The sequence below is a fragment of the Phyllostomus hastatus genome, unplaced genomic scaffold (genome assembly GCF_019186645.2).
Source record: "Phyllostomus hastatus isolate PE091 unplaced genomic scaffold, TTU_PhHast_1.1 phas_contig_38, whole genome shotgun sequence".
NCBI classification, from domain to species: Eukaryota; Metazoa; Chordata; class Mammalia; order Chiroptera; family Phyllostomidae; genus Phyllostomus; species Phyllostomus hastatus.
In genome coordinates this window covers 34,809,791-34,837,429 of record NW_025333869.1, presented here as the reverse complement: position 1 = coordinate 34,837,429, position 27,639 = coordinate 34,809,791, and the positions used below count along the sequence as shown (strand labels likewise).

At 39.8% G+C, this 27,639-nt stretch overlaps 1 protein-coding gene across 11 annotated transcripts in view; it reads right to left on the bottom strand.

Moving 5' to 3' along the window:
* Positions 1 to 27,639, bottom strand: part of ANK3 (ankyrin 3) — a 332,140-nt gene that overhangs the window by 108,409 nt on the left and 196,092 nt on the right. For 6 of the 11 annotated variants that reach the window (XM_045842401.1, XM_045842388.1, XM_045842398.1 and 3 more), the window contains exons 17-23: positions 27,352 to 27,549; positions 22,769 to 22,867; positions 18,592 to 18,690; positions 18,407 to 18,505; positions 17,788 to 17,883; positions 13,425 to 13,497; positions 13,207 to 13,269 (exon numbers count right to left, since the gene is read on the bottom strand). In XM_045842401.1, coding sequence (XP_045698357.1) covers positions 13,207 to 13,269; positions 13,425 to 13,497; positions 17,788 to 17,883; positions 18,407 to 18,505; positions 18,592 to 18,690; positions 22,769 to 22,867; positions 27,352 to 27,549 — 727 coding nt within the window. The remainder of the gene's footprint in view (positions 1 to 13,206; positions 13,270 to 13,424; positions 13,498 to 17,787; positions 17,884 to 18,406; positions 18,506 to 18,591; positions 18,691 to 22,768; positions 22,868 to 27,351; positions 27,550 to 27,639) is intronic. The other 5 variants (XM_045842392.1, XM_045842393.1, XM_045842394.1 and 2 more) reach the window with 1 other exon arrangement.

The following is a 27,639-nucleotide window of genomic DNA, read 5'->3' as shown; positions in this document are numbered from 1 at the left end:
AAGTCTTTTTTCTCTCTTTTTCTCTTTCTTTTCTTTTGCATGTATGTTTCTTCTGCTCTCCCCACCCCCTTAAAACCCATAATTAATTAATACAATTGTTGCTTTTCTAGGGGTTGAAAATTGCTTTCCTATCTAAATGGAGACTAGAATCATAAAGAAAGTTCCTCAAAGTAACTACAGCAAATTATATTGTCAGAAACTTTGCTTAATTTATTTTCTGTGAAATGCAGAATGTCCCCAATGTATGTATTTCATAACATTATACAGTTGAAATTAATAGCATAAAACACTTCAAATGATTAATAGAAGACCTCCAAACTACATGGGATTTAAAAAAAGCTAGATTAGAAAGCATAAAGGGGTACTTAAGCTTAAATATTCTATTGATTTATCAGGAGTTGGTTTCTTACTGGAATTCAGTAGTCTTATAGATAAGCAGTTAATGATCAGAATTTAGAAGATTCAAATTTACTCTGCTTGTTCTGAAAAAAAAAGCAATTTTTTTGATAATCACACAGCAAAGAGAGGAAATGAAAACCATCGGAAAAAGAAATCCTTTAGCCATTTCTTGAGTACATTGTAGGAGAGCAGAATGAGATCACATCATTAAAATCAACACTGCTATTTATTGAGCATTTACTATATTCTAGGCACTGTTTGGTGTTTCATAAGTATTATTATCACAATAACATTATAAAATAGAATTATCTCCATCTCAAGATAAAACCCAATTCACACTGTTGGAGTAAGATCACTTAGAATATGGAAAAAATCAAATTCAAAATCAGTTGGTTTGATACAGAGCTCTACTTTTAGCTAATGCAATATACTATGCTACTGAACAAATACTATAAAAAATTTGCAACCAAAATGTAAGCTCCATGAGGGCATGTTTGTTTTCTATTTAATTCCATGTCCAGTGCCCAGAGCACAGCCAGGCACACACAGTACATGCTCAATAAGCGAGTGCAATGAAAGTTCAGTGATTGCCTCGGGAGACGGCAACTAGATTACTCGAGCCAGGAGAAAGAGGGAGACTTACTTTTCACCGTCAACTCTTGTACCTTGGGAATTTTATACCATGTGCATCTAACACCTATTCAAAAAATGAATAAAATTAAAATAAAACAAAAAAAAAACAGGGACTGCAGACAAGTCATTAGGCTGTGTGTTCTATATAACTGAAACGGTATTTTGACATATAAAGATTTGCCATGTAGATATTAAGATGTGCATGTATACCAACCAGCACATATGCAGCAAACATGAAGAGGAAACTCTGGAATTTACAATATTCGACCTTACTTGCCTCCTTAAGAGATGGAGCAGAAGAAATGAACTAACAGGGTAGACAGAAGGAGGCGTGACATTGTACTTCTGGTAGCTTCCCAGTCTTCTGAAGTAGTAGCTCTCAACCCACAGGATGTATTAGAACCACAAACTCCCAGGTGAATCTAATGCTCCTGGTCTAGGGACCACAATTTGATAAACACTTCTCTAAAAAATCCTTACAAATTAATGGCAAATATCTAATGGCAGTATTGATTCTACAGAATTAAATATCTATTTTCCTGGTGGGAATTACTAGAATGAGCAAAACATCAGCTTCAGTGATTGAATTCAATGGATCAAGTGGCATGTCTCTCAAATTTCAATGGGCATATTTGGATCACCAGCAGACCCTGTCATATTGCAGATGCTGGTCCCACAGGTCTAGGGCAGACCCTGAGACCTTGAATGTGTAACAAACTCCTAGGTGACTGTAGACTGCACTTGGAGTAGCAACACAGTAGAGCACTGTGCTAGGTAGGACCTATGTTATGAGTAAAGGCAACTGTTGCCTTTAAGTCACATTATAGTTAATGGGAAAGTTACTAAGATTACAGATCTGCGCATATTTGACCTTGCAACTTGCACTTGGGATCAAGCGCTTGTCTTAATCAAGCTCTCCTGTGAATGTTGAGAGATGGATATGAGAGTGCTGGGGATGTACAGATGATGGAATTGTGCCCTCTCCTTCAGAGACTCATATGTGTAGCACAGGCACTGGTGTTTGGCTGCAGGCACAGAAGGTGCTCTGGACTTCAGGACCTTCTGAGATGGTTGGAGGCTCAGAGAGAGGCTGATGGCCCCAAGGCCAAGGTGAAGAATAGAGGAAGCTCTCTTTCCTGCTCCCTGCACTCTCCACCTGCCCCTTCTATCCGGAACTAGCAGACACTCATTTAACCATTTGTTTTCCAGCATCTCCTGGAAGCAGTGGGGGGCTCTTTCAAAACATAACTAAATGCTGAAATACAACCTTGCTTTCTTTCTCAAACATATGAGAACAACAGGACAAGCTTAGAAAATGTTTAGATGTGCTATGAGTGGAGTAAGTGGCCTTCAGGAGGCTGAAGAAGTGTGTGTCATTCTAAGGGATCCGGAACCTCTTGTGGGAGGGCCATCCTCTGCATGGTTTCTCTCCTTCCCCAGCTCTACCTGCTCAGATCGTGGCTTCATAGGTGGCCAACAAGGAATCAGGCTTGAATGGTAAAGTCTGCACATCTCTTAAACAATAACAAGTGGCTGTTACTCTACAGAACAAACGACTCTTCTTGCTCAGGCTGATTTGTTTTTATAAAGAGAACAAAAGTTAATTTGCTTCTTTACTCTTCAACATTGTTCTGTTCTTTGTGGCTAGGTGTGTTTCTTTAAAAAACCGTATAGTACTTCACTACTCCTTAATTTAGACTAGATATCGTTTCAAAAGTAAGCATGCATGACTCAGTGTTGGAACTTTTCCAGATGTAGCAACAGAAACTATCCCCTGTGAACTTGGTTAATAAATAAACCCATCCCAGCAAAGAAAAAGAATTTAGTGCCTTCCCTGTGAAGAGGTAGAAAAAGACAATGTTGTAATAGTCACTATCATTTTTCGTATATTCTTGTCAATGGTCCTTAACCCTAACCTGGAAATTCCCCTCAGTCATCTAAGAAAGATTACACACTACACCGATGTGGTCAAACATCTCAGACTAACGACGAATGCAGTTAGGAAGGAGTGCAAGGTTACTTACACTCTTCTCATTATCTAAAAATCTAAGCCACTTGTAAAGAAGCCTAGATGATGAATAAATTACTAGCCACAAGCTAGCCCTGTGAAATCAGGCACGAAAATGTTGGTTCTTACTTGCAGAGAAATTAGGTAGCTACCTAAATTCCAGGTGGCAGCAGTCTGCCAGTTGGCTCTTTCTCTTGTTCATCCTTCCTTAGTGATTTGTCTAGCTTTGACTTCAAATCCAAACCTTCTTAGTCTCGGCCCTTCATTACTGAGGTGCACAAGGACCATATGTACAAAACAGAAGCGTGTTCACCACCCCCAGGTACAAAGGAATACCAGGACTATGTATACTTTGTGGGCAAGGCTTTGGCCTCTTCCTTCTCTTATATTCAAACTGCCTTTCATTGCGCAGGGCAATAAATATCTGTTTTTTAGTTTGTTTTCTATCTCTGAGCTAAAAAGATGTGTACATACAAGGTAAAGACACCCAGGCCTATTGCCAGTGCTCATCCTCACTGTGATTCTAGGCCAAGTGGTCAGACCACCCCTTCCCAGTGTCCCTGGTTGCCTAAGCCCTCCTGTTCCTGGCTCTCTACCCTCCCCCACACTACCTGCCCTACCACTCACGCTCAGTGCTGATGGTGCACTTCCTTCTCTCTGTAGTAAGGATGCCAGTGTGAGGGGGCAGCGACTGGGGTGGTTTTATTAGGACTCGCTTCCACATGGAGCAGGTCAGACTCTGCAGGTACACGGGCAGGGATTAAAATAATGTGGCAGGGGTGAGGGGGAAATCATGTTCAAAATTTCCATGTGTTTTGGGCAAATGAAAAAACAACCTATCATCCTTAGTCAATAAACATGCTTCATTCCTTGCCCTCTCTTAAGGTAAAAGGTAGAAAATTGTACTTCAACAACAATTAAAATAAAAATTAAAAAAAAGAGAGAGGTAATCATCCCTCCGTCCACTCCTTCCACAGGCTTCTTGGGAGGAAGAAATACACCCACTGTCTGACTTTCCTCCTCTCCGCCCTCGAAGCTCTCCTTCTGAGTCCACATTCACGGTATCAGGGACGTGCCAGATGCTGAGGTCACCAGGGAGTTGCCTGTGCTCACCTGACAGGGCTTTCCCAGGGAGGTTCCTCCCGTGGCTTCCCCTAGAACTCACCCTCTGGCTTTCTCCCTCCACTCTTCACCCACTCTGTCTCCACAGCCTTTGGCACTCTTCTTCCTCTTCAATGTCAGTGTGCCCAGGGTTTTGTGGAACTGCTTCTCTTCCTGCCATGGCCTGTCTTGGAGTCCTCATTCTGGCTGGTGCCTAGCTTCCCCTCCCTGTGGCGTGCTGGGCTCTGCCATGGAGCCCTTCACTCCTTTGTCTCTGTCACTTGGACCAAAAAGTTTTCTGACCCAGCAACACTTCTTTTACCCTCTCCTTTCTGCCCCCACCCCCCCGCCAAAGTTATGTTTGTCCAAATTCTATCTATTCCTTAAGTAACTCCATCTGTTCCTTAAAATGCTTCCTCCCTGAGGCCTTCAGTAATCTCCCCTTCTTTTGAATTCCTTGTCATTTTATCTATTCCTCTCCTGACTTAAAGCATCTCATTGAGTAGAAGAGTCGAAGCAGAAAAAGTAAATTCATTTTCCATTTTCCTTGGTACATGCACCTCAACAATTATCTTAAAGTCTTTGAGCTTCAGATTCCTTAATGTAAATTAGAACTAATAACACTTTAAATTAGGACTAAGTGCAAATTAGGATTAATAATAGCACAGATAATTCTCTCCACTACTTTGACAAAATTAAGCAAGATAAGGTACCTTGTAACTAACATTTCCTGAGATCTCTGGGCTCACATGTTCCTACATTATTATCTTATTCAGAACTTACAAGAATCTCTCATCTAAATTATTATGCACCACTGACGTTCGAGTCGAGGTTACGGCCAGGGATTTGAGTACATGCACTGTGCTGACTCGTGTGATCTTGATCAAGGTCCTTCACCTTGATGCAATGGGCTTTCCACATCTGGGAAGTGGAAAAACTTGGCTCTAACTTAGAGGGTCACCATGAGTGTTAAGTGATGTAATACATGAACTGTATGTACCTTAAAGCTTCACCCATAGAAAGGGCTCAATAAATGGTTAAGTACTTGTTTAGGATGTTGAGAGTGTTCATGTATATGGGATCCTGCGGAGGGACAGAGACAGAGTAAATATGTGAAGCTTCACTAGTGACACAGGGACCCATGAACTGAGTGTTTGTCCTAAGAGCTCAGACAGTGACAAGGGCAGCTCCACCCTTCTAGAGCTAATAGGCTGGTTTGAAAGAAAATAAAAATTACTCACAAATTGTCAAACTATAGTCTGTGGGTCAAATCCAGCCTGCCCTCCCATTCCTGTAAATCAAGTTTAGTCACACAGCCATGTCTACCTGCAGAGGTGCTGTCTCCATTGCGTTCATGCTGCAAGGCAGATTAGAGCAGCTGGGAAAGAGACAATGTGGCCCTTCACAGACAAGTTTTGCTGCCCCAAAATGTATGACTAATACACTGAGATGAGCATTAGGAAGAAATCAAAAAGTATGAGTGAGAAGAGAACAGAAAGGAGACAGCCGAGGGGCCATATCCCACGGGACTTAGCGACTGCGCGGAGGGAACGAGTTTCAGTCCAAGTGAAATGGAAAGCCTTGAAAGATTTTTAGTTTAGTTGTGTCTTTTGGGGGTGTGTCTGCATTATTTGTGGGGAATGACTACTTTTTCCCTGAAATACAGCCACCACACAGATGACCATGTAAAAATGTAAATGCACACCTTAGCAAATTGTTATAAAATAAATAATTTTATAACAATAAACATCCAGGTTAAGAAACAGAACATCAACACTTCAAAAGCCTCCCAAATCACAGCCTCCTCCACATTTAATCACCTGGCTCATGATATTCTTGTCCTCGTGTTTTAAAAATAACCTCACAATCCTACCTGAATTTGATGAATTTTGTGTTTGCATCATCCACAACCCAGTAACTATACTCCTCGGGACCCTGCAGAAATGTGTGCGTAGTTGTACCAGGAAACACATACAAGGAGGTTTATAGCAGCTTTGTTTGTGAAAGCTCCAAACTGGCAACAAGCCCGATTTACACAAATAGAAGAATAGATAATGTAATTATGGCATAGGCGGACAATGGAATACCGCATAGAAATAAAAGTAATCTACAATTATATGCAACAGCATGAATGAATCTCAAGAACATTACTCTCAGTTGTGGAGGGTTTTAAGCTGGGGAAAGGAATAACACAATGCAGCGTGTACTCATGAGAGACTGCCAAGGATGCTGTGAAGAAGGCTGGATATGTGCAGGGAGAGCAGGATTGGAGCCCTGCAAAGAGCCCCCTGCAGTCAGCATCCCCTGGGAGAAATGGTTGGGGTGTGGGCAGGATTAGGGTGGCGGCCATGGGGATGCAGAGGACAGGGATTGGAGATGTGCTCCGAAAGTAGAACTAACAGGACTTGCTGATGGATGGGATATGAGTGGTAAAGAAAAAGAAATTACACTTAACCACAGGTTTTGACTTGGTTACTGGACTCATTCCTTGAGATGGAGAGGGGTAGGAAGAGGCATTGTTTAGCAGGGGTACATTCAGGGCATGATGAGGTAAATTATCTGTGAGAATTCTCAATGGAAACACCAAGTACACAGCTGGGAATGCCAGTGGATAACATGGATGAAAAATCACTAAACAATTCCAATTCCAAAGAAAGGCTACCCATGGAAGGATGGGCTCTGTTTTAGAATAAAGGCCTTGGTCTTTATTCCACAGATCTTTTTCTTTAGCTGAAAATTCCTTTAAATTCATGGTTGTTTGAGATGCAAGCACACCTTGGGGGAGTCATTATGAAGCTGTTTTTCAGTTCAATACACAGTCTAGGGCTGTCTCAGTGAGCAGGGATTTAATGGAGAGAAAAAGGAACAGGCACATGTTCTCCATCCTGCATTTTCAGAAATCTGTGAAACTCTCCTTCTCCTGAGTCTCCCTCCACTTTGATGCAACTGACTAAATGCGTATGGAAGGTTGGTGGGGCGCCAGGCCCTGGGCTGGGATCTGGGGACACAACTGAGCATAGGACTTGGTCTCTACTTCCAGTGTTTCACTTTGACTTTATCACGATGAGTGCCGTGCCATTACGTAATGTCTATTCGAAAGGTCAGTCATGAGCAGAGAAATATGAAGCAAAAGGCTAGATGATTTAAGAAGTATTTGTACAATGATAAAACTTCAGGTGAAGAACAGTTTCTGCATGGCACAACCACCACTCCTTTGAACCATGTGGGGGCAAGCTAATCTGCAAGCGTCTTTCCAGTCTCTATAAAACTAGACACATAATCGTCTGGTATACTTATCGGGATAACAAAGAGGTTAGGCTGGCAGGACAGTCCTTGACATTTGGTGAGGTGGGGTCCTAGCCGGTGTTTTTCTGGTGCCGTTCTTGACATCTAGCTTTATATTTCTCAAACTAATTTCTCCTAATTTTTTGAGTTTCAGATTATGCCAAGTAAAATTCTAGTTATTCTCCCCTAATTGAGAATACTTGGACATATTTACTAACATGATTTGCTTTGGATTCTTAAAATGTATTCTAAATCATGTTTATATTTATTTTACTTGAACTTGCATCTCTTGGTCAGCATATTTCTTTTGCCCAGATGGCCATATGAAGATATTTCTATTGTATATGTCTATTGTAGCCTCATTTAAGTCTTTAAAAAATAATTCTTACTGCCTTGTGATAATTTTGAAGAGCATGATTTGTTCCCTCTCCTAACCATAATGTTTTTTTAAAAAAGAAATTTAAAAATACATCCTTGGGTTCTGTATATAAGAGACAGATCGTGTTAGGGTATCAGTGAAAGATGTCATGTGAAAGCACAGACTGTCTGCTCCATCTCCTGGTCCAGCTCTGCCACTCTCCTGGCTGGGCAAGCCACTCAACACACTTATCTGGGCTGTGCTTCCTCAGTATAACGGAGAGCGAGGGTTACATGACACTGACCCTGCCCTTTCAGTTCTTTGAATTCTGTGGGTTTTAATTTGCCATGGCTTCTATTGGGCACTGAACTTGGCACCAAGGTGAACTGAGCGTGACTCTCCTCACCCCTCACGTCACTCTAATACAGGATGAAATTTTATTGCTTTATGAGATCTCAAACTCTTACCTAGTTGATAATTACTTCTACCACATGTTGTACTTGGAATGTTATTTTTTATTTTAATATTTTGGATCTGCACTTGACCCTGAAGAAATTTTGCAGCCCTATTAAATTTATAAGTACCTAAGGATTAAAAATTCTTCCCAGAAAGTTTGCTCACCCAGATGTCTCAAAAGCCTGATTACTAGGGTCGTATTTCACAGAGCTGCCTTTTTGGATTTTACTTTTCATGGTTTAATTCCATTTCTCATTATGTCCTAGCTATAGTTTTAAAATCTGCTACCCAATCCATAAGAATTATGCAAGTTAAAATAGTATTTTATATACTTTTAAAGTTTTTTATAAAATACATTTTATATGAATTTATCATTTAAAACCAATTTTTACCTAAAGCTAACTGAATTCTCTTGGGAGGGGACCCCCAATTGGAAGACAACTTAAACCTTAATCTCAATTTTCTTTCTTCTTTCCTTCCCTTTCTCTTTCTTAATTTTATCTCTTTTCTTTCCCCTCCCTTCTTTCCACCTTCTTCTCTGTTTCTTTCTCTCTCATCTTCTCTTTCTTCTGAATTACAACATCAATTGTAAAATGTAAGAATCTAACCGGCACTAGAATAAATATATTAATGTATGTATATTAATATTGATGTATGTAACATATTCTGGGAAAGAAAACAGCAGAGCATTAAGGTACCGGTGAACCAGTCTAGGCCTCTGAGGCGCTCTGCTTACCTCCTTACCAGTACAATGCTTGGGCTTAAAATCCTGCCTTAGGCAAGGTTGCTTATCTCCTCTTCTTCTACTGCTCTGCTTTGCTGAGCCTCCCTCCTCAGCTCTACTCTGTAGCTTGACTCCTTTGTGCCCCTAGGTCATTGGCTGATAGCATTGTCTAGACTTATTTCTCTTAATTTTTTTTGAGCAAGTAATCCATTCTTTCTCCTATAATGATTTCTCACAGTGGACCAAAGTAAGAGGAGAAAGAGAAGGAGAAAGCAAAAAAGAAAGAAGAGAGACTACTGTTCTGTTAATATTTACTCACTTTTTATAATTTAGAATTAAAATTATATTTTCCCATATTACACATTCATGCTTCTATTTTTTTTCTTGAGAAAACTGAACAGCATATATTACTGTTATTTTTATTTGCTTTAAAAAGCTGCTGAAAAAAATAAAAATAATAAAAAGCTGCTGATATCAGCATCCTGAGATACCAGTGTAGTAATCTCTTACTAGTTCTTGTAGAGAGACAAATTCACAACATGTGGTTTCACGGAAATAACCATATGCCACAGTTCCTAGGGCTTACTGCTTCAACTCCAACTAAAGTGGCAAAGTTCTGGCCAAACTATCAGGCAAATGAGTCAGAAGTAAAAACTATCATTAACATTGTAGGGGCCTCTTAGAATTAACATTTCAAAATGATTTGTTTTGGAATTTGGAGTATTATAGAAATGCTAGTTTCTGCAGCAAAGAATGATGTAAGCCACATGATAGAACAAATGTGGCTTAATGGTGCTCCTGTGACCAAAATTCAAGGACATTAGCTGACAGTAATATTCATGTCAGATTAAATGTATATTGCAACCTCAAAAATATCTTAATCTTCAGTAGTAGATTTTTAATATCATCCATGGACAAAGCAATAACTCTTCCACTGTCTGCTTTGACCACACCACATCTAACATATTGTGTTTGGGTCTGGCCACCTCAGTTCACGGGGGCAGAGAGAGGCGTACTGAAATGTGCATGGGAGACTGAGTAGGATGGTGAGGGAACAGTGGAAGGAAGTGGTGATAATATGCCTAGGGAAAAGAGGAAATACGAAAAGTGTTTTCAAATATTGAAAGGATTACCACATGAAAGAAGCAGATTTTGTTCTAAGTAGTGCCAAATATATCAGAGCCTGAATCAATGAGTAGAAGCGACAGAACACTTAATGAAATGAAGAATTTTTAAAGTCAGAGTTGTTCTCAGTGGAGCAGGCAGTTTGGGGATCAGGAAATTCCTATCATTTGAGATACCTGGGAAAAGGAACTCCTAAGCAGAGGATTCTGTGGAGGCAATTCCCGCAGTAGATGGATGTTGTTCGGACTTTAAACGTTAGTGAAACATTTCATGTGGAAACCCCTTTTCCACATTAATTCTACCACATTATGAAATCAAAAGCCATTTGACTCCAACAGCCCATGAACACACCCACAAAACAAGGGCCAATGTGTTTAAAGAAAGATTGTAGTGGAAATTAAAATTTTCTTGTTAACTTCAAATTACCAACTGAGAAAAATCTAAAGGAAGTGACTGTCACTTCTAGTCATACAGCTATCATCCAGTAGCTTCAAACTAAGAGATTCAAAACTTCTCCTTTTCTTGAAATTATTTAGTTATTCACATGAATAAAGGCTATATTGTATAGTCCATTCAAACTTGGCTTCTCATTGATGTGGCTCTTTTGGGATATTTTGTTAAAAACTAACAACATTTTAGGTCTGTGACTATCATATTCTATTTCATACAAATTTCATTTGAAAAACATACTTTTGATGTCACGGGTTGTATGTATACACACCTATGTGAGAACATCATTTTCCTTTTATCTTCTGCTTATCAGAAATTACTCTGAAAATGTGGCATAAGGCGGCATTGAAATATCATGACAAGAAAGCATACTGCTCTTAAAGTCCTAAAGATGATACAAACATTATATATTTGGGGATAGAATGGACATAAACATATAGCTGATGCTTTAAAGGAAAGGAAGGAAAAATTAATAAAGCCTTTAACATTTGTCAAAACAACATTTACAAACAATGAGATAGGTCCTTCCTGGTCCTTAATGACCACATGGCATTAGCTCTTCTGGACGCTCAGTCCCCACCACACACTAACACACCAACAGTGGGCTGTCATCGTGAGGCCTGACAGTGAGAAGCCGGGAAAATTCCTTGGCAAGTAGAACAGGGAAACTGAGACAGACAGCTGAACACAATAGCTGAGCAATTTACAGCCAGGTGCAGATGGTCACAGGGAAGAAGGCCCCTTCCCCCAGTGCCTGGCAGGAGGCAAGACTGGGAGACAAGGGCCTCGCCCTCGGGGAGGTACTGTTTCTACCTCTTCTCCTCTGGCCTTTCCTTCCAGCAGATAACATCTAGGTCTCAGCTGTATTTCAGCTTTAGTCCCAGAAAAGCAGCAAAACCAGCCGGCAATGGCCAGAACCAACTGCAATGACTAAAGACCCCTGCCCTGTCACTGACCAATCAGAGGAGGCAATGACCCTGAAAGGACACACCTGGAGAACTGATGACTATTCTTCTGTAACCCTCCCCTAATATTCCCACCTCTGAGAGAGGTAAAAACCTCTAGACAAAGGACTCAGGTCTTTAGATCAGTTTGCCCTCTGGGGAGCAGCCCACAGGATTCCCTTCTTCTTCCCTCATGCCTTTCCCCACAGGCATGCAGTCTCCTAAACTCGAAGGCACTGGGCAGCTGGCAGCTTGTCCCAGGCTAATCCTTTCAAGCTGTCCTCAAGGCCTCCTTTTCTCTGACTTCCCAGTGAGCTAAGGCAACCCAGCCCGGGCTCTCCTGCTGTTTCCTGTATGCTAAGCCCACCATTGATTTCATTGCCCCCAGCTTTAATAAATGTACCCTCATTGTCACCTGGACTCATGTTGTGAAATTTTTCCTGCACGAAGTCAAGAACCCACCACACACTACAGCTGGCCCTAGGCAGACCTGCTCAGGGCCAGGCCCCTGTCTAGTAACAATTGGACCCAAATAGTTAAAGTGACTTTGGATCAGGTAAACTTTTCCACTATTTTGGTCTTCAATGAATTTTGTGCAAATCAAAGAAGGAACTGATAATTAAAATAGGGAAGATTACCTAAAGGCAGAGGAAGACTAGCAACACTATGATTCCAGAGAAAAATACTGCATGTGAGAAGTCAAATGGAGGGAGCAGCAAGAGAGAATGTAGTTGTGGAAAGTCAAACGATGCAAGAAAGAAACATAAATATAACACAAATCCTACAAGTAAACATTTCATTATTTCAGCAACACTCCATGATTTGCCATCTTTATAATATTTATTCATGGTAAAAATGCTAGTTTTCCAATAAGCCTTGTAAACATGTTATTGATTATGAATAACCCAGTCAAATGTATTATTTTTAATTAAGGCAGAAAACATATCGTTTCTTTTAAGCACATGAAATATAGCTATGATAATTTATATTTTGATTTCATTTCTTTTATGAAATCAATATTGAAATTTTATATTTTGAAAGCAATTTTGTTCAGGTTGTGTTTTCATTATTAGTTCAAGATCAAAAGCTGTTTTCACTACAAAGCTGAAGGAAAATCTTAGAATGGGAAACTGACTTCGTGCCTATAAGAATATTGTCTCTTGCTTATTTAAAAAATATTTTAGGCCCTGGCTGGTGTGGTTCAGTGGATTGAGCACCAGCCTGTGAACCAAAGGGTCGCTGGTTCAATTCCCAGTCAGGACACATACTTGGGTTGCGGGCCAGGTCCCCAGTGTGGGACATGTGAGAGGCAACCATACACTGAGGTTTCTTTCCCTCTCTTTCTCCCTTCCCCCCTGTCTAAAAATAAGTAAGTTTAAAAAAATATTTTAGCTATAAGCATGAATCAGCTTTCCCTTTTGAGATTTTCAGATGTAAACAATAAAACATCAATTTCCTGCTTACTAGGAGCAAACAGAAAATTATCTAGATACTGAGTGAGACTTGTATTTGCAAGCTGGAGGACGGGTTCGAGAACAGGTTCAAAGAGACTAAAAGAAGACAATCAGTAATAGCAAATAGGCATTGTTTAAATGACGCATAAATTAATAATCTAAAGAGAAAATGAAAAGTTAGTAACTCAAGGAAGTGTTACATTTTAAAGATTAGAAATGGAAGATAAAGGTGGTAGTTAAGTTTCATCACAATAAAAATTTGCAAATACCTTCTTCAACATCTGAGATATATTCGCCATCACTGAGCATTTCAGGGGCGTTGGCTTTACGAACTGCATGATTTAAGTGAACAATGTAAGTGTGTGGAAAATGCATACTCTTGATACTACGACAACACATTTTAATGTTTCTACAAATATTTTTGCAATGAACTTTCTTCAGGAAATAGTCACTTTAATTATTATGAACACACAGGAGGTTTTCATACCTTCATCATCAGACATGTCAAGAACTTCATTCATTGTTTCTGGAACATTCATTTTGTGCTTCTCTGTGACAGTCTAATAACAATAACAACAACAACAAAAAAAAACAGTGACTTTAGTGTGAGGAGAGTGCATGTTTTAATGAGGCTCTTTCTTTCTTTCTAAATTAGTTGGTTCATTATTAGTTGATTTATGTGTTGCTTATCCTGAAGCCCCCACCTATAAAATGACATCAAAATCGTCCTTTAGTAGCACTAAGGCCCTCGCCATATACAAGGTAGAGAACAATTACAAGATGAACAATTTTAGGGACAAAGCACACCAGCTTAAAGAACTTAAGTCGCTAATAAGGCTTTTCAAACAACAAAGAAGAGCGATATTGCCTATACTTTTTCTATACTTTTCCTGGTCTGATGCATCTGCCACTTCATTTTATTAAATGTCTTGGCTAAAGGTAAGCCAAATGAATGGCAATAAATATATCTTTACCACTTGTCAAACCAGACATTTATTTTGTCTTCCCTACCTAAGTATGCACTTTAATTCCTAGAATAAATTGATATTAAGATTGCATAAATTGCAGAATTTAATGATTATGTATATGAAGAAAACACTTTGTAGTAATGCATTTGCAAGATCATTTTAATGTCTACAAAAAAAAATAAACAACAGTATAGTGCAGAAGAAAGGCCTTACTGAGTCTCTTGTTACTTGCTCTGGTAGCTTCTTACCTACAGAGATCGTATCTATCTGAAGACACAGGCAGCATTACTTGTTAGAAAATCGTAGTAACTTAATGTTTCAAAAAGTCCTCTTAATTCTGAGCATATGAAAGACTATGGAACAAAGGAAGATACACATCTAAATGAAGCAACTGAAATAAAGCTACGCTGTTAAAACTCAGAAAGGGTCAAGTCCGCAGTCGCTACAGCAGTTCTTACAATACTTGGTCAATATGATTCACACCCTGTCCTCAATTATAGTGGGGAAGTAAAGCTCTAGTTGGTGCCTCTTCTGTCATGTGAAACTACAACTGAACCTTGTTTTAAATAAACTTTTTATGTTAGAGCAATTTTAGATTTACAGGAATATTGTAAAGATAGTATAGAGAGTTTACTAAGTTTCTCCTATTATTAACATCTTATGTTATTATGGTACATTTATTACAATTAATAAACCAATTGTAATATAGTATTGTTAATGAAAGTCTATATTCAGATTTTTAAAGTTTCTACCAAATGTCCCTTTTTTCTCATCTAGGATCCCATCTAGGATACCATATTATTTTTAGCTGTCATTTCTCCTCCTGGCTGTGAGAGTTTCTCAGACTGTCCTTGTTTTTAATGACCTTGACAGTTCTGAGAAGACCTGGTCGACTGTGTTGTAGACTGTCTCTCATCTGGAACTTGCCTCATATTTTCCTCATGACTAGACTGAGGTAATATGGTTTTGAGAGAAGACCACACAGGTAAAATGCCATTTTTATCACATACCATCAATTTGACTTACCGGTGTTGACCTTAACCTACGTCATCTGGCTGCCACGTTGTTGGCCTGGTGTCTCCACTGTAAAGTTCCTCTATTCCCTACCAGCCCCCTTTCCAGCCTGCTGTCTTTGGAGGGAAGTCACTTTACTAAATCCAGATTTAAGCAGTGGGGAATTACGTTCCACTGCCTTCAAGGTGTAGTGTTCTAAAAAATTATTTGGAATGCTATTGCCTGAGAAATATGTCTCTACTTCCCTACCTATTCAAGCATTTATTCATCATTATGGATTCTGGACATGTATTATGTACTTTGCTTTATACCCCAACACTATTTATTTATTTTTGCTGAAACTGCTCCAGCTTTTGGCACTGGGGACTCTTTCTGTTGATTCCTGTGTCCCTTTGACATATCCCCACCATTTCTCATGTGCTTATTTATTTACTTATTTATTTGAGAGGGGGCACTTCCTTTTTTCGCAGTACAAGATGTTCCCTTCTCATCTTGTATATTTCCTACCCTGGTTCTAATTGGATTCAGCCATTTCTCCAAGGAACCCTGGTTCCCTGTATTAGGTAATGGAATTAGAAACATATCTGAGTGACAGATGTACTCTGCTCACTGCTACTCAGGGAATCGAGTATTTTAAACAGCACAATTTAAGCAGTTTAATTCATATCTCTTGAATATCACCTTCTAGTCAGTTTGCTATGCTGTATCTTTCTCAGAATTGCCACATATACATGGTGCTCCTGTGGAAGATGCAGTCTTTTTTAAAGTTGTTTTTAAAAACTAAAGTCTGCTTACAGAGACAGTGGGGCCCCATAGCTCGCTCTGCAGAGGTCTCCCTCTGGGAGAGATTGCGCTGTGGTTAGTGATTTTAAGATCTCAGACTCCACCCTGAATGGTGTCCATCCTCTGGTAAGCTGGATTACATGTAACTGCTATGGCAGGGCTAATGAGGAGGTATCTCAGCTTGAAACAGTCTCACATACCACAGTGCTGGGCTAAGTCTTAGGGACTTGGATAGACTCCTTTCTAATCAATGTGAGTACTTCAGTTGGTGGAGGCCTCGTTTCTTTCATTAGGCCCACTGAACCTTTCCTGTCAGCATGAGTCCTGTCTACTCGCTCCATGAGAAACACGTCTGCTGACAAGGTCAGGAGTGAAATGGTTCAGCCCATGTGTCTGTCTCTCCCCAGGAACCTGTGCCCTCAAACCCTTCTCTTTCAGGTGAGTTCCCGAGGCTGCAATTTGATTCTCCGTCTGCAACTTTTTTTCTCTGAGAGCCTTTTTGGTTTCAAAGAAACAATTTGAACTTTCTGAACGGGTGACAAATTCATTTTCATTCAATCATTTTGTATTTTGAACTTTTGGGTGAGTTTTGGTTCACAAGAAGTCTTATATGCTTGTTGCAGTGACTTCAGGTCTTTTGTAGCATGGTGACGCTTGGCCATTGTTTAACCCCTTGTCCTCCCCTCTCCTTCCCCACCCTAGAAAGAGCTACATGAGACGTCTATAAAATTAAGGTTGAGAAATATTATTTGGTTAAATTCTTTGCTTGAGAATTTCATAATAGATTTTAGGATGATGAAATGCTCAAGAGGTATGTGAAAGCAACATGTGGGACTTTATCTCCTATACAAATGATACATTGAAGTTAGAGGTGTGTCTGGGAGAGAGTAAGAAGGGGAGGGGTAAGTAGTGCCTTGGGGTGGTGAACATACAACATACAGGTGATGTATCATAGCACTGTACACCTGAAACCTATATAATTTTATTAACCGATGTCACCCCAACAAATTCAATTAAAAATAAATGAAAGAAATGTGCTCTGATGGCTAACCATCATGTTAGCCCATTAAAGCTGTTATTTTCTCTTTTATGCATTATCAAACTTCTCTCTTGTAATCAGCAGGCTTATGATTTAGTTTCTAAAGCCTGCAGATAGCCAAATAACTCAATCTGCAGGTAGCTAAAGAACCCCTCAACTCATGTGTTTCATATGCAGCACTGTGTATACAAACTGTGCAGATGCTAACTGTGCCTTCTTTCATATTGGAAGGTGGGAGATGAGAAGAGAAGGCAGAGATGGTAATTCCAAGTGTTCCAGAGTCTGACATTTACCATGTCTATCGTCGGCCCGCGTGCTGAGTCATTCAGTCCGGGCTAACTCAAATAAGGCCCTGAGATGGTGCAATATCTGCTCTGCATTCCAAAGTTATCGAATCTTGATGCAGTTCAAAGAAACCAGGTGGGGTTAAAAAAATGACTTATCCTAGAGGCTGCAGCTTGTAAAGACATATCTGATTCAACAAGGCCTCCTGGCAAAGATTTACTTTAAATTTTAATAAAGCAGCTATTGTTTTCCCCATGAAAACGCCTGTAGATGAATGGAAGATGAGTGAGAGTGGCAAAAAATCAATTCAATCCTGTCTCTAGTGTTTTATTTTTATAACAATGTAATTTTTACAATAATGACAACAATGTACCCATTATTATTTGTGATTTAAAACACTTCAAGGAACCAACTTAGAATTTCCAATTTTCTTACACTGTCAAAGAAGGATGTTAGAAACACTTCTGCTTTCATCTCATGAAAACTTTTTACAATATCAAAACAAACACATTTAGCTTTATATGGAACTAAAAACTCTATAGCCACTACTGCAACTTTTAAAGGGGTGTTTTTAGTGAAGTTTTCTTGGTGTCAGAAACGAGAGTTTTGCTGTGCTGACTGCCAACGGCGGGGTAACAGCATCTGGAAACATGGCTCGTAGCCTGGACGGAGGAGACAAGGTCCGTCTCTGCAAAGCCCAGGACAATCTCCTGTCTGAGAAGCGGCTCCCTGGGTCACCGTGGCCGGCACCCACTACTCACCGTTGTGGTAATGGTCTCTTCAGTCACGACCTTCAGCGTGTCGACCACCGAGATGTAGCCGAGCCTCCGGGCAATGGCCAGGGCAGTGTTTCCATTCTGGCAAGGGGAAACGTAGATGGGGGATTAACAAACCATTCCAGACATCTCAGCGCCTGAGTGTTTCCACATGTTTCAACCTATACAAATGCTAAGGTGAGTGTCTCATCAGCCCCATCCCATTGTCACACAGGCAAATCGTTGTTTCATCACACAGACTTTGTCCGAAACCCACCTAACCTGTTCCTACTCTTACAGCAGAGTTTGAGCTGCTACAGACAGACTACTCCAAGAGGTGTTCAATGTCCTAAGTAGTCAAGGAAACAAACACCTGTTTCTTCTGATTATATACTTCCTCCTAGGTGGCAAGGCAATCAGTAGTTTTTAAGTATGAAACTAATCACAACTCTCTCTCTGGACAGCTCACAACAATATAATTATTGTCCTTTTCACTCTGCTGAATGCTTGTTCATGCCTATTAATGAAGGTGAGAAGACAACAATGGTGCACAGTGAAAAATGTAAGGGATCCTGGCGGCCAGGCCCATCTCCTCCCTCTTCCCTAGCTGGCCCTTGGCTCTTACCACAGTGAGTTCATTTGGGGAGGCATTGTTCTGAAGCAAGACATTGATTATATGTGTGTGTCCTTGTTGAGCTGCTTGATGTAATGGCGTATACCCGTTCTGCAGAAGGAAGATGGAAGAAATGACTCACATTTCCTTGGACACAATCAATGATTTTGGTGGCTACAAAGGAGAAAGGACTTTACCTTTGTTTTGGCATTGACTTTTGCAGAATGCTGGAGTAGGAAGTTAACAATCTTGATGTTTCCATAGTGGCAACCCACATGCAGTGGTGTGTATCCCATCTGTAATTATATATTTTTAACAGAAACTGTAAGTACACTTTTAGTAGCAGTTATCTTACTACTTTTTTGCTTACTGTTTTTTGCTTACTAGTAGTAGCAAGCAAAATTGTTATTTACTTGAGCTGACAAAAATAGCTTTTTCCTTATTAAAAAAATAAAGAGCAAGAGAAAAGGAGACAGTTACCTATGAAGGAGTTCCCATTAGACTATCAGCTGATTTCTCAAAAGAAACCTTACAGGCAAGAAGGGGCTGGAAAGAAGTATTCAAAGTCATGAAAAGAGAGGACCTAGGTCCATGATTCCTCTATCCAGCAAAGCTGTCATTTAGAATGAAAGGGCAGATAAAGCACTTCCCAAATAAGGTACAGCTAAAGGAGTTCATCATCAACAAGCTCTTATTATATAAAATGTTAAAGGGGCTTATCTAAGAAAAGGAAGATGATAAAAAATATGAACAGTAAAATGACAACAAACTCACAACTATCAACAACCAAATCTAAACAAAAAACTCCAAACCAAAACAAACTAAGCAAACAAGTAGAACAGAAACAGAATCACAGAAATGGAGACCACACGGAGGCTTAGCAGTGGGGAGTGGGAGTGGGGAGAATGGGGAAAAAGGTACAGGGAATAAGGAGCATAAATGGTAGGCAGAAAATAGACAGGGGGAGGTTAAGAATAGTATAGGAAATGCAGAAGCCAAAGAACTTAATGCACAACCCATGGATATGAACTAAAGGTGGGGAGGAATGCAGGTGAGAGGGTTGTGCAGGGTGGAGGGGAATAAAGGGGTGGGGGGAATGGGATAACTATAATATCATAATCAATACAATATATTCAAAAATAAAATAAATAAATAAAAAAACCCTTGATAGTTCTCAGAGCTAGTCTTAAGTATAAACAATAGTACCATATCACATGTAAACAGTTATCCACACCACTTCCCGAAGTGCTCTTTCTTGCATTAGCTAATTTTATTACAGGAAGCCATAACACCTTTTCAAGACCAGAAAGAAAGATGAAGTGATTGACAGCCTGGATAAACTGATCAGTGGCTTCTTGTTGAGGGGTCAGAAGAGTGTTCTATGGAAGGACTTAGGCTAGAATTTATTGAAAATTCTATTCTCTTAAAAGTGATCAAAATTAAAAAATGAAGTGACTAAATGATAATACAATGCAATAGATGATGATCAGAATGCATGACAGAGATGGAAGGAAGGAAGGAGAGAAATACTAAAGCTGAAGAGGCTGCTGTGAGTTCAGGAGGTCTGAGAAGTTTGAACCTGATCTAGGTGCACATGCTCGAGTTAAAGCGTCCTGCCTCGCTAACCGCGGTGTGAGAACCACCGATTTAGACAAAGCAATGGACTGTTTCTCAAACGAGTATCTATGGATGCCTGAGGGGTTATAAGTGCTATCTACTTAAAAATATATTGTATAACGTGTGTGTATTGTAGACAATGATGTTTGAAGTAAGGGCATTCCAGATACTTTTCTAAATGGACACACTGTGATAGACACTGCCACCCATTTCAGTGCTCACATTCGATCTCTCTTTGTGACGACACTGGGGTCCCATATGGCTGAAGGGCAGGCCATGGGCTTTTTACACCAGTTCTAAATGGGCATGTGGAGGGAGTCCATGTTTTCAAGGGTCTGTATCTCACATGCAACAGCACTAATGTGCGTTTATGGGGACTTTGTACTGTAGACGAAGGTGTCCTCAAAATTAGTGCACTGATGGGGAATTTGGGAGGTAATTAGGTCATGAGGGTGGCAGCTCAGGAATGGGATCAGTGCCCTTATTCCCCCTTCACTCTCTTCTACCTTCCACACCCTCTTCCCTCTGGCAATCACCATACTGTAGTCTGTATCTATGAGGAATTACTTTTTTCTTTTTTTTTTAACCACTAAGAATTTGAAAGTTCATCAGGTATAATAAACTCCTTATTTTAAGGAGTTTCTCATGTTATTAAGTTTAGGAAGACTTAATTATATTATAGTATATTCTTATATAATGTACTAAGGAGTTTATTATATGGTAAGGTTAGGAAGCCAGGCACCCCCTTGTTTTTGCACTCCTGCTTTACTCAGCTATGGGACAATCACAGCCTTGCTTCTCTTGGTGTTGTGACCTTTGCTGGGAAGAGAAAGGAAGGAATTTTTTTTTTTTTTTTTAAGAAACAGAGAGATGCTTTCTGAAGTGCATTGCTTGTGAAGGGCAGGAAAGATATATACTTCAAAAATATTATAATACATACCAAAATGTTACTGACTGTGGCTTGAGTTGGGCTGGGTGAGGAGGAAACCCTGGCAGAGACCTGAGACTCTTTACCTGAGGGGTTGTGTGTGCAAATGGGGACAGAAGGTGCCCAGCACCCTTTCCTCTCCTCACAGCCGACCCGTGAGAATCACTGCCTTGCTTCCTGACTGAATTCTGGTGTATGCCTTGGATTTGTTGAAGTAAATAAACATTGAGATTCTTGACTCTGTCCATGCCTTCTAGAAGTTTTCATATGAAAAGAGAGAGGTAGCCAAAAAAGCATTTAAGTCTGTGTGTGTGTGTGTGTGTGTGTACACATGGAATAAGACAGGGTGAATGCATTTACTATGAAATTGCACATTTCTGCAGATTTCTTTTTAATTAAATAATCAAGTAAAACAATGAATATAAGCTAACTCTTTTATTTTTCTGAATTAAAAGTGCTTTTGCTTTCAAAACGTAAAGTGCAAAGAAACCATTCAACCACTTCCACTGCCTTTGTTGATTTCTCAGTAAAATGCTCAGCTATCTAGGAATGCCCAGGAAGACACTCAGGGCTAAGGACAACAAGATTTTTTAGAAAGGAAGTTTGGGAGGGAAATAGAGTGAAGGGAGAGCTGGGCAAGTGGGTGACCAAGAGCGGCTGTGGAGTCTCAAGGGCCCAAGGCATTTTCAGAAGGGAAGTGGGGAAGAGCTTGCTAATGCAAAACCTGCCTCAGACTGCCCTGGCCAGGGGACCAGGGATGGTTATATGTGTTACTAACACAGAGTTTAAAAGCTTAAAGGATCTTGCCTGGTAAGGCCCCTCTCAGGCAGCTCCTGTGTGACAGACACAGTGTATGTGGAGCAGCCACAGCCAGAGAGCCAGAGCAACGTCCACAAGTTGTCTGCTTGGGTCTGCTCCTGTGAATCTGTGCCAGTTCCGTAAATCCAGTCTGGATTTGATGTCTGCACACCTTTTTAACCTGGTTAATTATCAGTATCTCCACTCTCTGTCCATACACCTCAGAATCTATCTATATTATACACAGAAAGCTTTGTATTCATAACATAATATTTAATAAGCATTCACTTTTTATGTCAAAAGTGTGCCACATAGAAACAAAGAAGAGTTATATTTTAGGGTAGATAAAACAAATGTGATATAAAGAGATAACAAAATTAAGCACTGAAAGAAGATGTTCAGGAAAATGAGATTAATATAAAGTCATATCTTTGATGATGACACAAAACATCCATTTTTCTTACTTGAGCTTGAAATTGTGGCATTATGTGAGATTAATTAATATTCTATATTTTTGAAGATAACTATTTTGGCAGAGAGAGAGAGAGAGAGAGAGAGAGAGAGAGAGAGAGAGAGAGAGAGGGAGGCTAGCGACTACACACCATAAGGAATTTAGCAAGCAGTAGTGACTGAATAACATTTTTCTGCCTCCATAGACTATGCCCGCCTGAAGTTAGAGGTCACAAAGTGCTGAAGGGTTTTCTGCCTGCATTTTTCACGTCAGTCACAGGAACTAAGAGAGGTACAAGCTTCCCCACTCTGCTCTTGAAGGGTGGATCCGTGGTAAGGAGGATCAACAGTGTTAACACAGCAGGATGTTGATGAGCAGCTAGGATAACATACCCAGGCCATCAGTGACCAAAGCAGCCGGGACACTACAGAGACTTCAGTGTCCCTGCATGTATATACACTTGAAGTACTATGTATAAAAGATATGAAGGGGGGTTGGTTCTTTGCCCTAAAACATTGTACGTGCTTCCACATAGGGATCGTTAAATGACCCTTTGTGTGGGCGTGTTCTTTCTGGATACCTTTGTCTGGGCATCCACATGGGCCCCTTGGTTCACGAGGACTTCAGCCACATTCACTCTGTCTTCTTGAGCAGCCAAATGGAGCGGAGTCAGGCCATTCTGCAAAAGAGTCAAAGTAGAGTTGCTTTATGGTAGGGGATGCAGGACACACAGGCCTGTCTGGGAGACAATTTTCATACATTCTAGAAGAGTAAACTAGAATTTCTATGTTGAAAAAAATTTTGGAGAAAAAGTTTATACACTAGCATTGTGGCAACACTATTTACCAGCTTAATAAAAATTTCAAACACTCAAAAGTAGACAGAATGGACTGCACTCTGTACTCATCACAGACTCAGCAATCAGCAAGGTTGTCCTGCACTTGCTTCATTCAGCCCTATTTCCTTTGCATACATAGTATTTTAAAGAAAATCAGGTGTTATACCATTTCTCCTACATTCTTCAGTGTTCATCTTGAAGAATACTTTTTTCAAAATTACACAATTTTAATACATTATCAGTCATGCTAGCTTCAGCAAAAAAATATTAAAACAAAAATTATTTATAAATTGAATTTTGATATATAATATTTTCTTGATTAAATATTAATATTCAAAACTGACAAAATTTTCTGTATGTTGTTTCTGGGTAAGAATGATGGCTTGTGAAATGTAATATAAATGCTATATCATGAGAATTTCCAGCTCATTTAGATGATGTATTGGTTAAATGAGACTAAATATTTGGAACCAGCTGTACCAAAGAATATACAGGCTATGGGATAGTACTCATTGTAAAAAAAAAAAAATCACTAGGACTATGCCCTTGTTTAAAAATCTTTGTCTTGTGAAGCATTTTTTCCATAAATAGTAATTAAGAGAAAGCAAGTTGGTGTAAGTGTGCCTAGATGATTTCCTTTCATCCATCACGAACACAGAAGTTAATATCTGGAGGCCTTCCTTCTCCTACTTCGCCATTGGTGCAACGAGAACATCAACCTGTCCCATTTTCCAAAGAAAAGTACTGAACCAAAAGCAGCACCAGAAAGGGCTCCGAACCCTCTAGATGCTGTGCATCATTCATTTAAGGGTTGTTATTCTGTCAAACAAACTACGGACTCAGCAAGGGGAATCCACTTTTGACTTTTTAAGTAACATCTACAGAATTTTGGAAGAAGTTCACTGAAACTGAACAAAGGGGAAATATGAAAAGGTGGAATGATGCATTCACTTGAACTCCAAGAAAAATATGCCAGGATCCCAATGGCACCACCCAAACCGTGACATCCTCACAGAAAAATGTTCCATGCTCTACTTCAGAGAAAACAAATATTTTCAGCCATAACATTTTATACAAGTGTCACGGTCATCTACTCTAAGTTTGAGACTTCAAACTCAGAAGATACTTGACTGCGGGTTATCAGCAGCCTTGGGGACAGGTCCTGCCCTCTGGTGCTCCCCTGTCTACGTTCATGAGTGCTGTGGGTGACCACTACCTGTGACACAGGGGTGTTTCCACCCTTCTCAGGCTTCCTTCTCCCCCACCGCACACAGGGCCTCACTGCTGCATGGATGCACACACCTGCTCTATAAAGACCGCCGTAATCCTGCATTTCAGCTCTGTTTTCCTGCCTGTCTTCTTCAAAGCCCTGAGAACTTGTTGGGGTAAATATTGTATGTTTAATCTCTATATAACCAGTGTCAGGAATCCAGCTTTTAATCCATCTACTAATTGATGAAATCATAGGACAAAAGCAAATGCCTTCTGGTAAAACAGGATAAATTCAATAAAGAAAATTTTATTTTTACATTCATGATTTTAGTTAAAAAGATTTAAAAAATAATAATGTGATGGTTCAAACAGTCCTGTTGGAGTTCAGAAATTATCTGTTGATCTTTTATGGGATATCAACCATCGCTCATTTAAAAACTGGTGTCTATTGGGAAAAAAGAGAATAGTACCACATCAGAATAACAACGGCTGTGTTGAATATTTTATTTGCTATATAAAGAAATACAGCCACTTGTGGTCTGCAAAATCCATGTGGGGAAATAATGACATCAAAAGCAAAATCAAAGCAAATCAGACACTCTCACTTTAGCGGTAACATATGCCCACAGTCTCCTTTCCTTAAAACGGCTGGGAACTCCTGGCTACTAGTGAGGAAAGAAGTAAAACAATAAAGTGTTCAGTTCACCATAAATTTTCACAAAAGCTCATTTTTGGTTAATATTTACTTTTTAGCAAGGAAATAGAATCTGGAATTAAAAGAGAAGGTGGGGTGGGCAGGCAGGAGGAGTAGGGGGACAGTAACTGATGTTTAAACTCTGGCAGTTCAGGAAAAGCTGACAGAAAAATGGTTAGAGCTCCCTGTTGGATAATCTGCCTTCACATCAGGGCTTACTTAAACGTCAACGGAAAATGACAAGTGGGAAGGGAAGCAAAGAGTTACAAATGCCATTATGCTAGATAGTTTCTTGGTTCTGTGGAGTTCTTGAAAGTTCCTTAAGTACTTTAGGTGCTAATGGGAAGCCAGCTGATCTGCTATTTAAAATTTTCTTGGAAGTATCTCTGTGCATATATACACACGTACGTGTGTATGTATATGTATGTGTGTATGTGTATATATGAAGGTGGCTGATGGTTTATTATGTCTTTTGTCTTCAGAATTGCCTTAATGATGTCCAGTCTACCAAAGCAAACACTGACAAATTCTTTCTAAAGTTTTTCAGCCTGAAAGTATTCTATGATTCCAAGGTGAATTTGAGACAGGATACACACATGCACACACACACATACCCCACTTTACTGGAGTATTTTAAAGAAAAGAAAGAGTAAGTCACACTGCATTTTGGCTTCAAATCTCCTGAAAATATTAACCTGTTAACTGATTTTTAAGGTCTAGGTTGCCTCTGGGAGGATTGGTGAGATATGTTGTTCCTGGCCCACAAAAGGCAATACACTCTAGTGGATGCCAGAATGTGCTTCCATTTGTGAAGGCCAGGTTCTCTGCCTCATTTACCTAAGTTGAATTTTTCAGCAAACTCTTATAAGGCTATTTTATATATCAGTACTGAACCTTAGAAAATTCAAAAGCTCAAACAAATCCTGATTATAATGACAATTTGAAATTGCTTTGTCATTCCCATTAATGCTGTGACATGCATTCCTAAAAGGGATGTTTAAAAAGATATGAGAAAAATCAACCTGATACACCAGAAAAAATAAAATGAGAAAGGCGTTTGCTCTGTAATGGTCAAAAAGGATTTTTAAGGTCCTAAAACTGCAAGAAAGTTTTCCCTGGTCGCTTATGTAAGCCTTTTGGTCTACAGAATGTTAAATTACAAACTTGGAGATTCGGATTGGTGCAGAGTAAACTTTTTTCCCCATACTGTGCAAAGTCCAAAATGAATACGATTACTCATTGCTACTTAGAAGGTGCTGAATGTTATCTAGTTAATCCTCATGACATTTCTGTGAGGTAAATACTGTGTTTATTTACTAGAGGATGAGCCTGAGGCTCAGAGAGCTCACACAACTCACCCGAATGACACATCTCTAGTAGGAGTCAGATTTAGGATTCAAACCCTCTGTGATTCCAAAACACGGCCACATATGTTTAAAAAATAATTAAATTACTTGTTATTTGTCACCATAAAACTATTTCTGTGTTGAAACTCTATTCCAGGATCTCAGCTTGAGCTGAAAAATGCCACGGCGGCACCATCACTCGCCGGCACAGGGAGAGCTAGTGCTGGGGAGTCTGGAGCAGGCAGGATTCGGAGGCATTCTCGCAGGCATTGGTGTGGTTAGAGGACTTAGAAACATCTGCTCTGCGTGTGGGGCGGTTCTCAGACTCCCATCAGAAGTAGTTAGCAAACCCTAATTCTCTGATGTATACAACGTGGGCTGCACTTTCGCTTTGTTTTACAAAACTCTGGTACTTTCCTCACTAATAATAGGAATGTCAAATACGAGGACGGGAGTTTGAAGAATACTGGGAATAGTCTCTACAAGTTCCTCAGAGCTGCCAGCTTACATACTTAGACTAAACGTGTAAGCTAACAACCTCTCCAATCTGTTGAATTAGATAGCTACTCCAGATTTCTGCTGTTAAAATGAACTCTTGAAGGCAGCACTGTTTCCAGGTTTCTCTTTGTAATCTAGGACTTCAACTGGGCCAGGCACGGAGTAGGTGCCCAACACATGTCAGTGGAAGGAACCAACAGGCTACCATTCACAACTTCTTACTTGTTGCATTCTGCTGAGGTAACAATGTTGCTCTTTGAATTGACACTGTAACAAAACTTCATGTTTTTAGGTAAACTCTGTGGACTTCATTTTTACCACTGTATGCTACTTAACTGTGTGACTTTGCAATTACTGACTTACTGTTCTCTCATTGTTTAAACAGATTGCTTCCAAGTTTTTACTATGTTAAATTACACTTTGGTAAACATCTCACACATGTTGCACATGTTGTGTAAACAATATTACACATTACATATTCTATCTGACCCACATTTTTCGTGACTTCTCAATGACCTTTCTGGGAGGTGAGGTTTTGTTGTGTTGTATGCTTCGTAGAGAAAGACAAAGGTTACCTTATTGCTCAGATTCACGTTGGCATTTCTGCTGAGGAGCAGTGACACCATGTCCACATGTCCTTCCTGAGCTGCCAGATGGACAGAAGCAATTCCTTGCCGGGTAACTGCGTTTGCATCAGCACCATATTCCAGCAGAGTTGTCGCTATGTCCATCTGGTTCTTTTTGGCAGCGATGTGCAGTGGCGTATAACCATTCTGTCAACACAAACCACTTGGTCACAGGCCCAGTAACAAGATAAAAATGTGTGCAGTACATTTTCAAATCATCTGCCCCTTTTTCTAGTG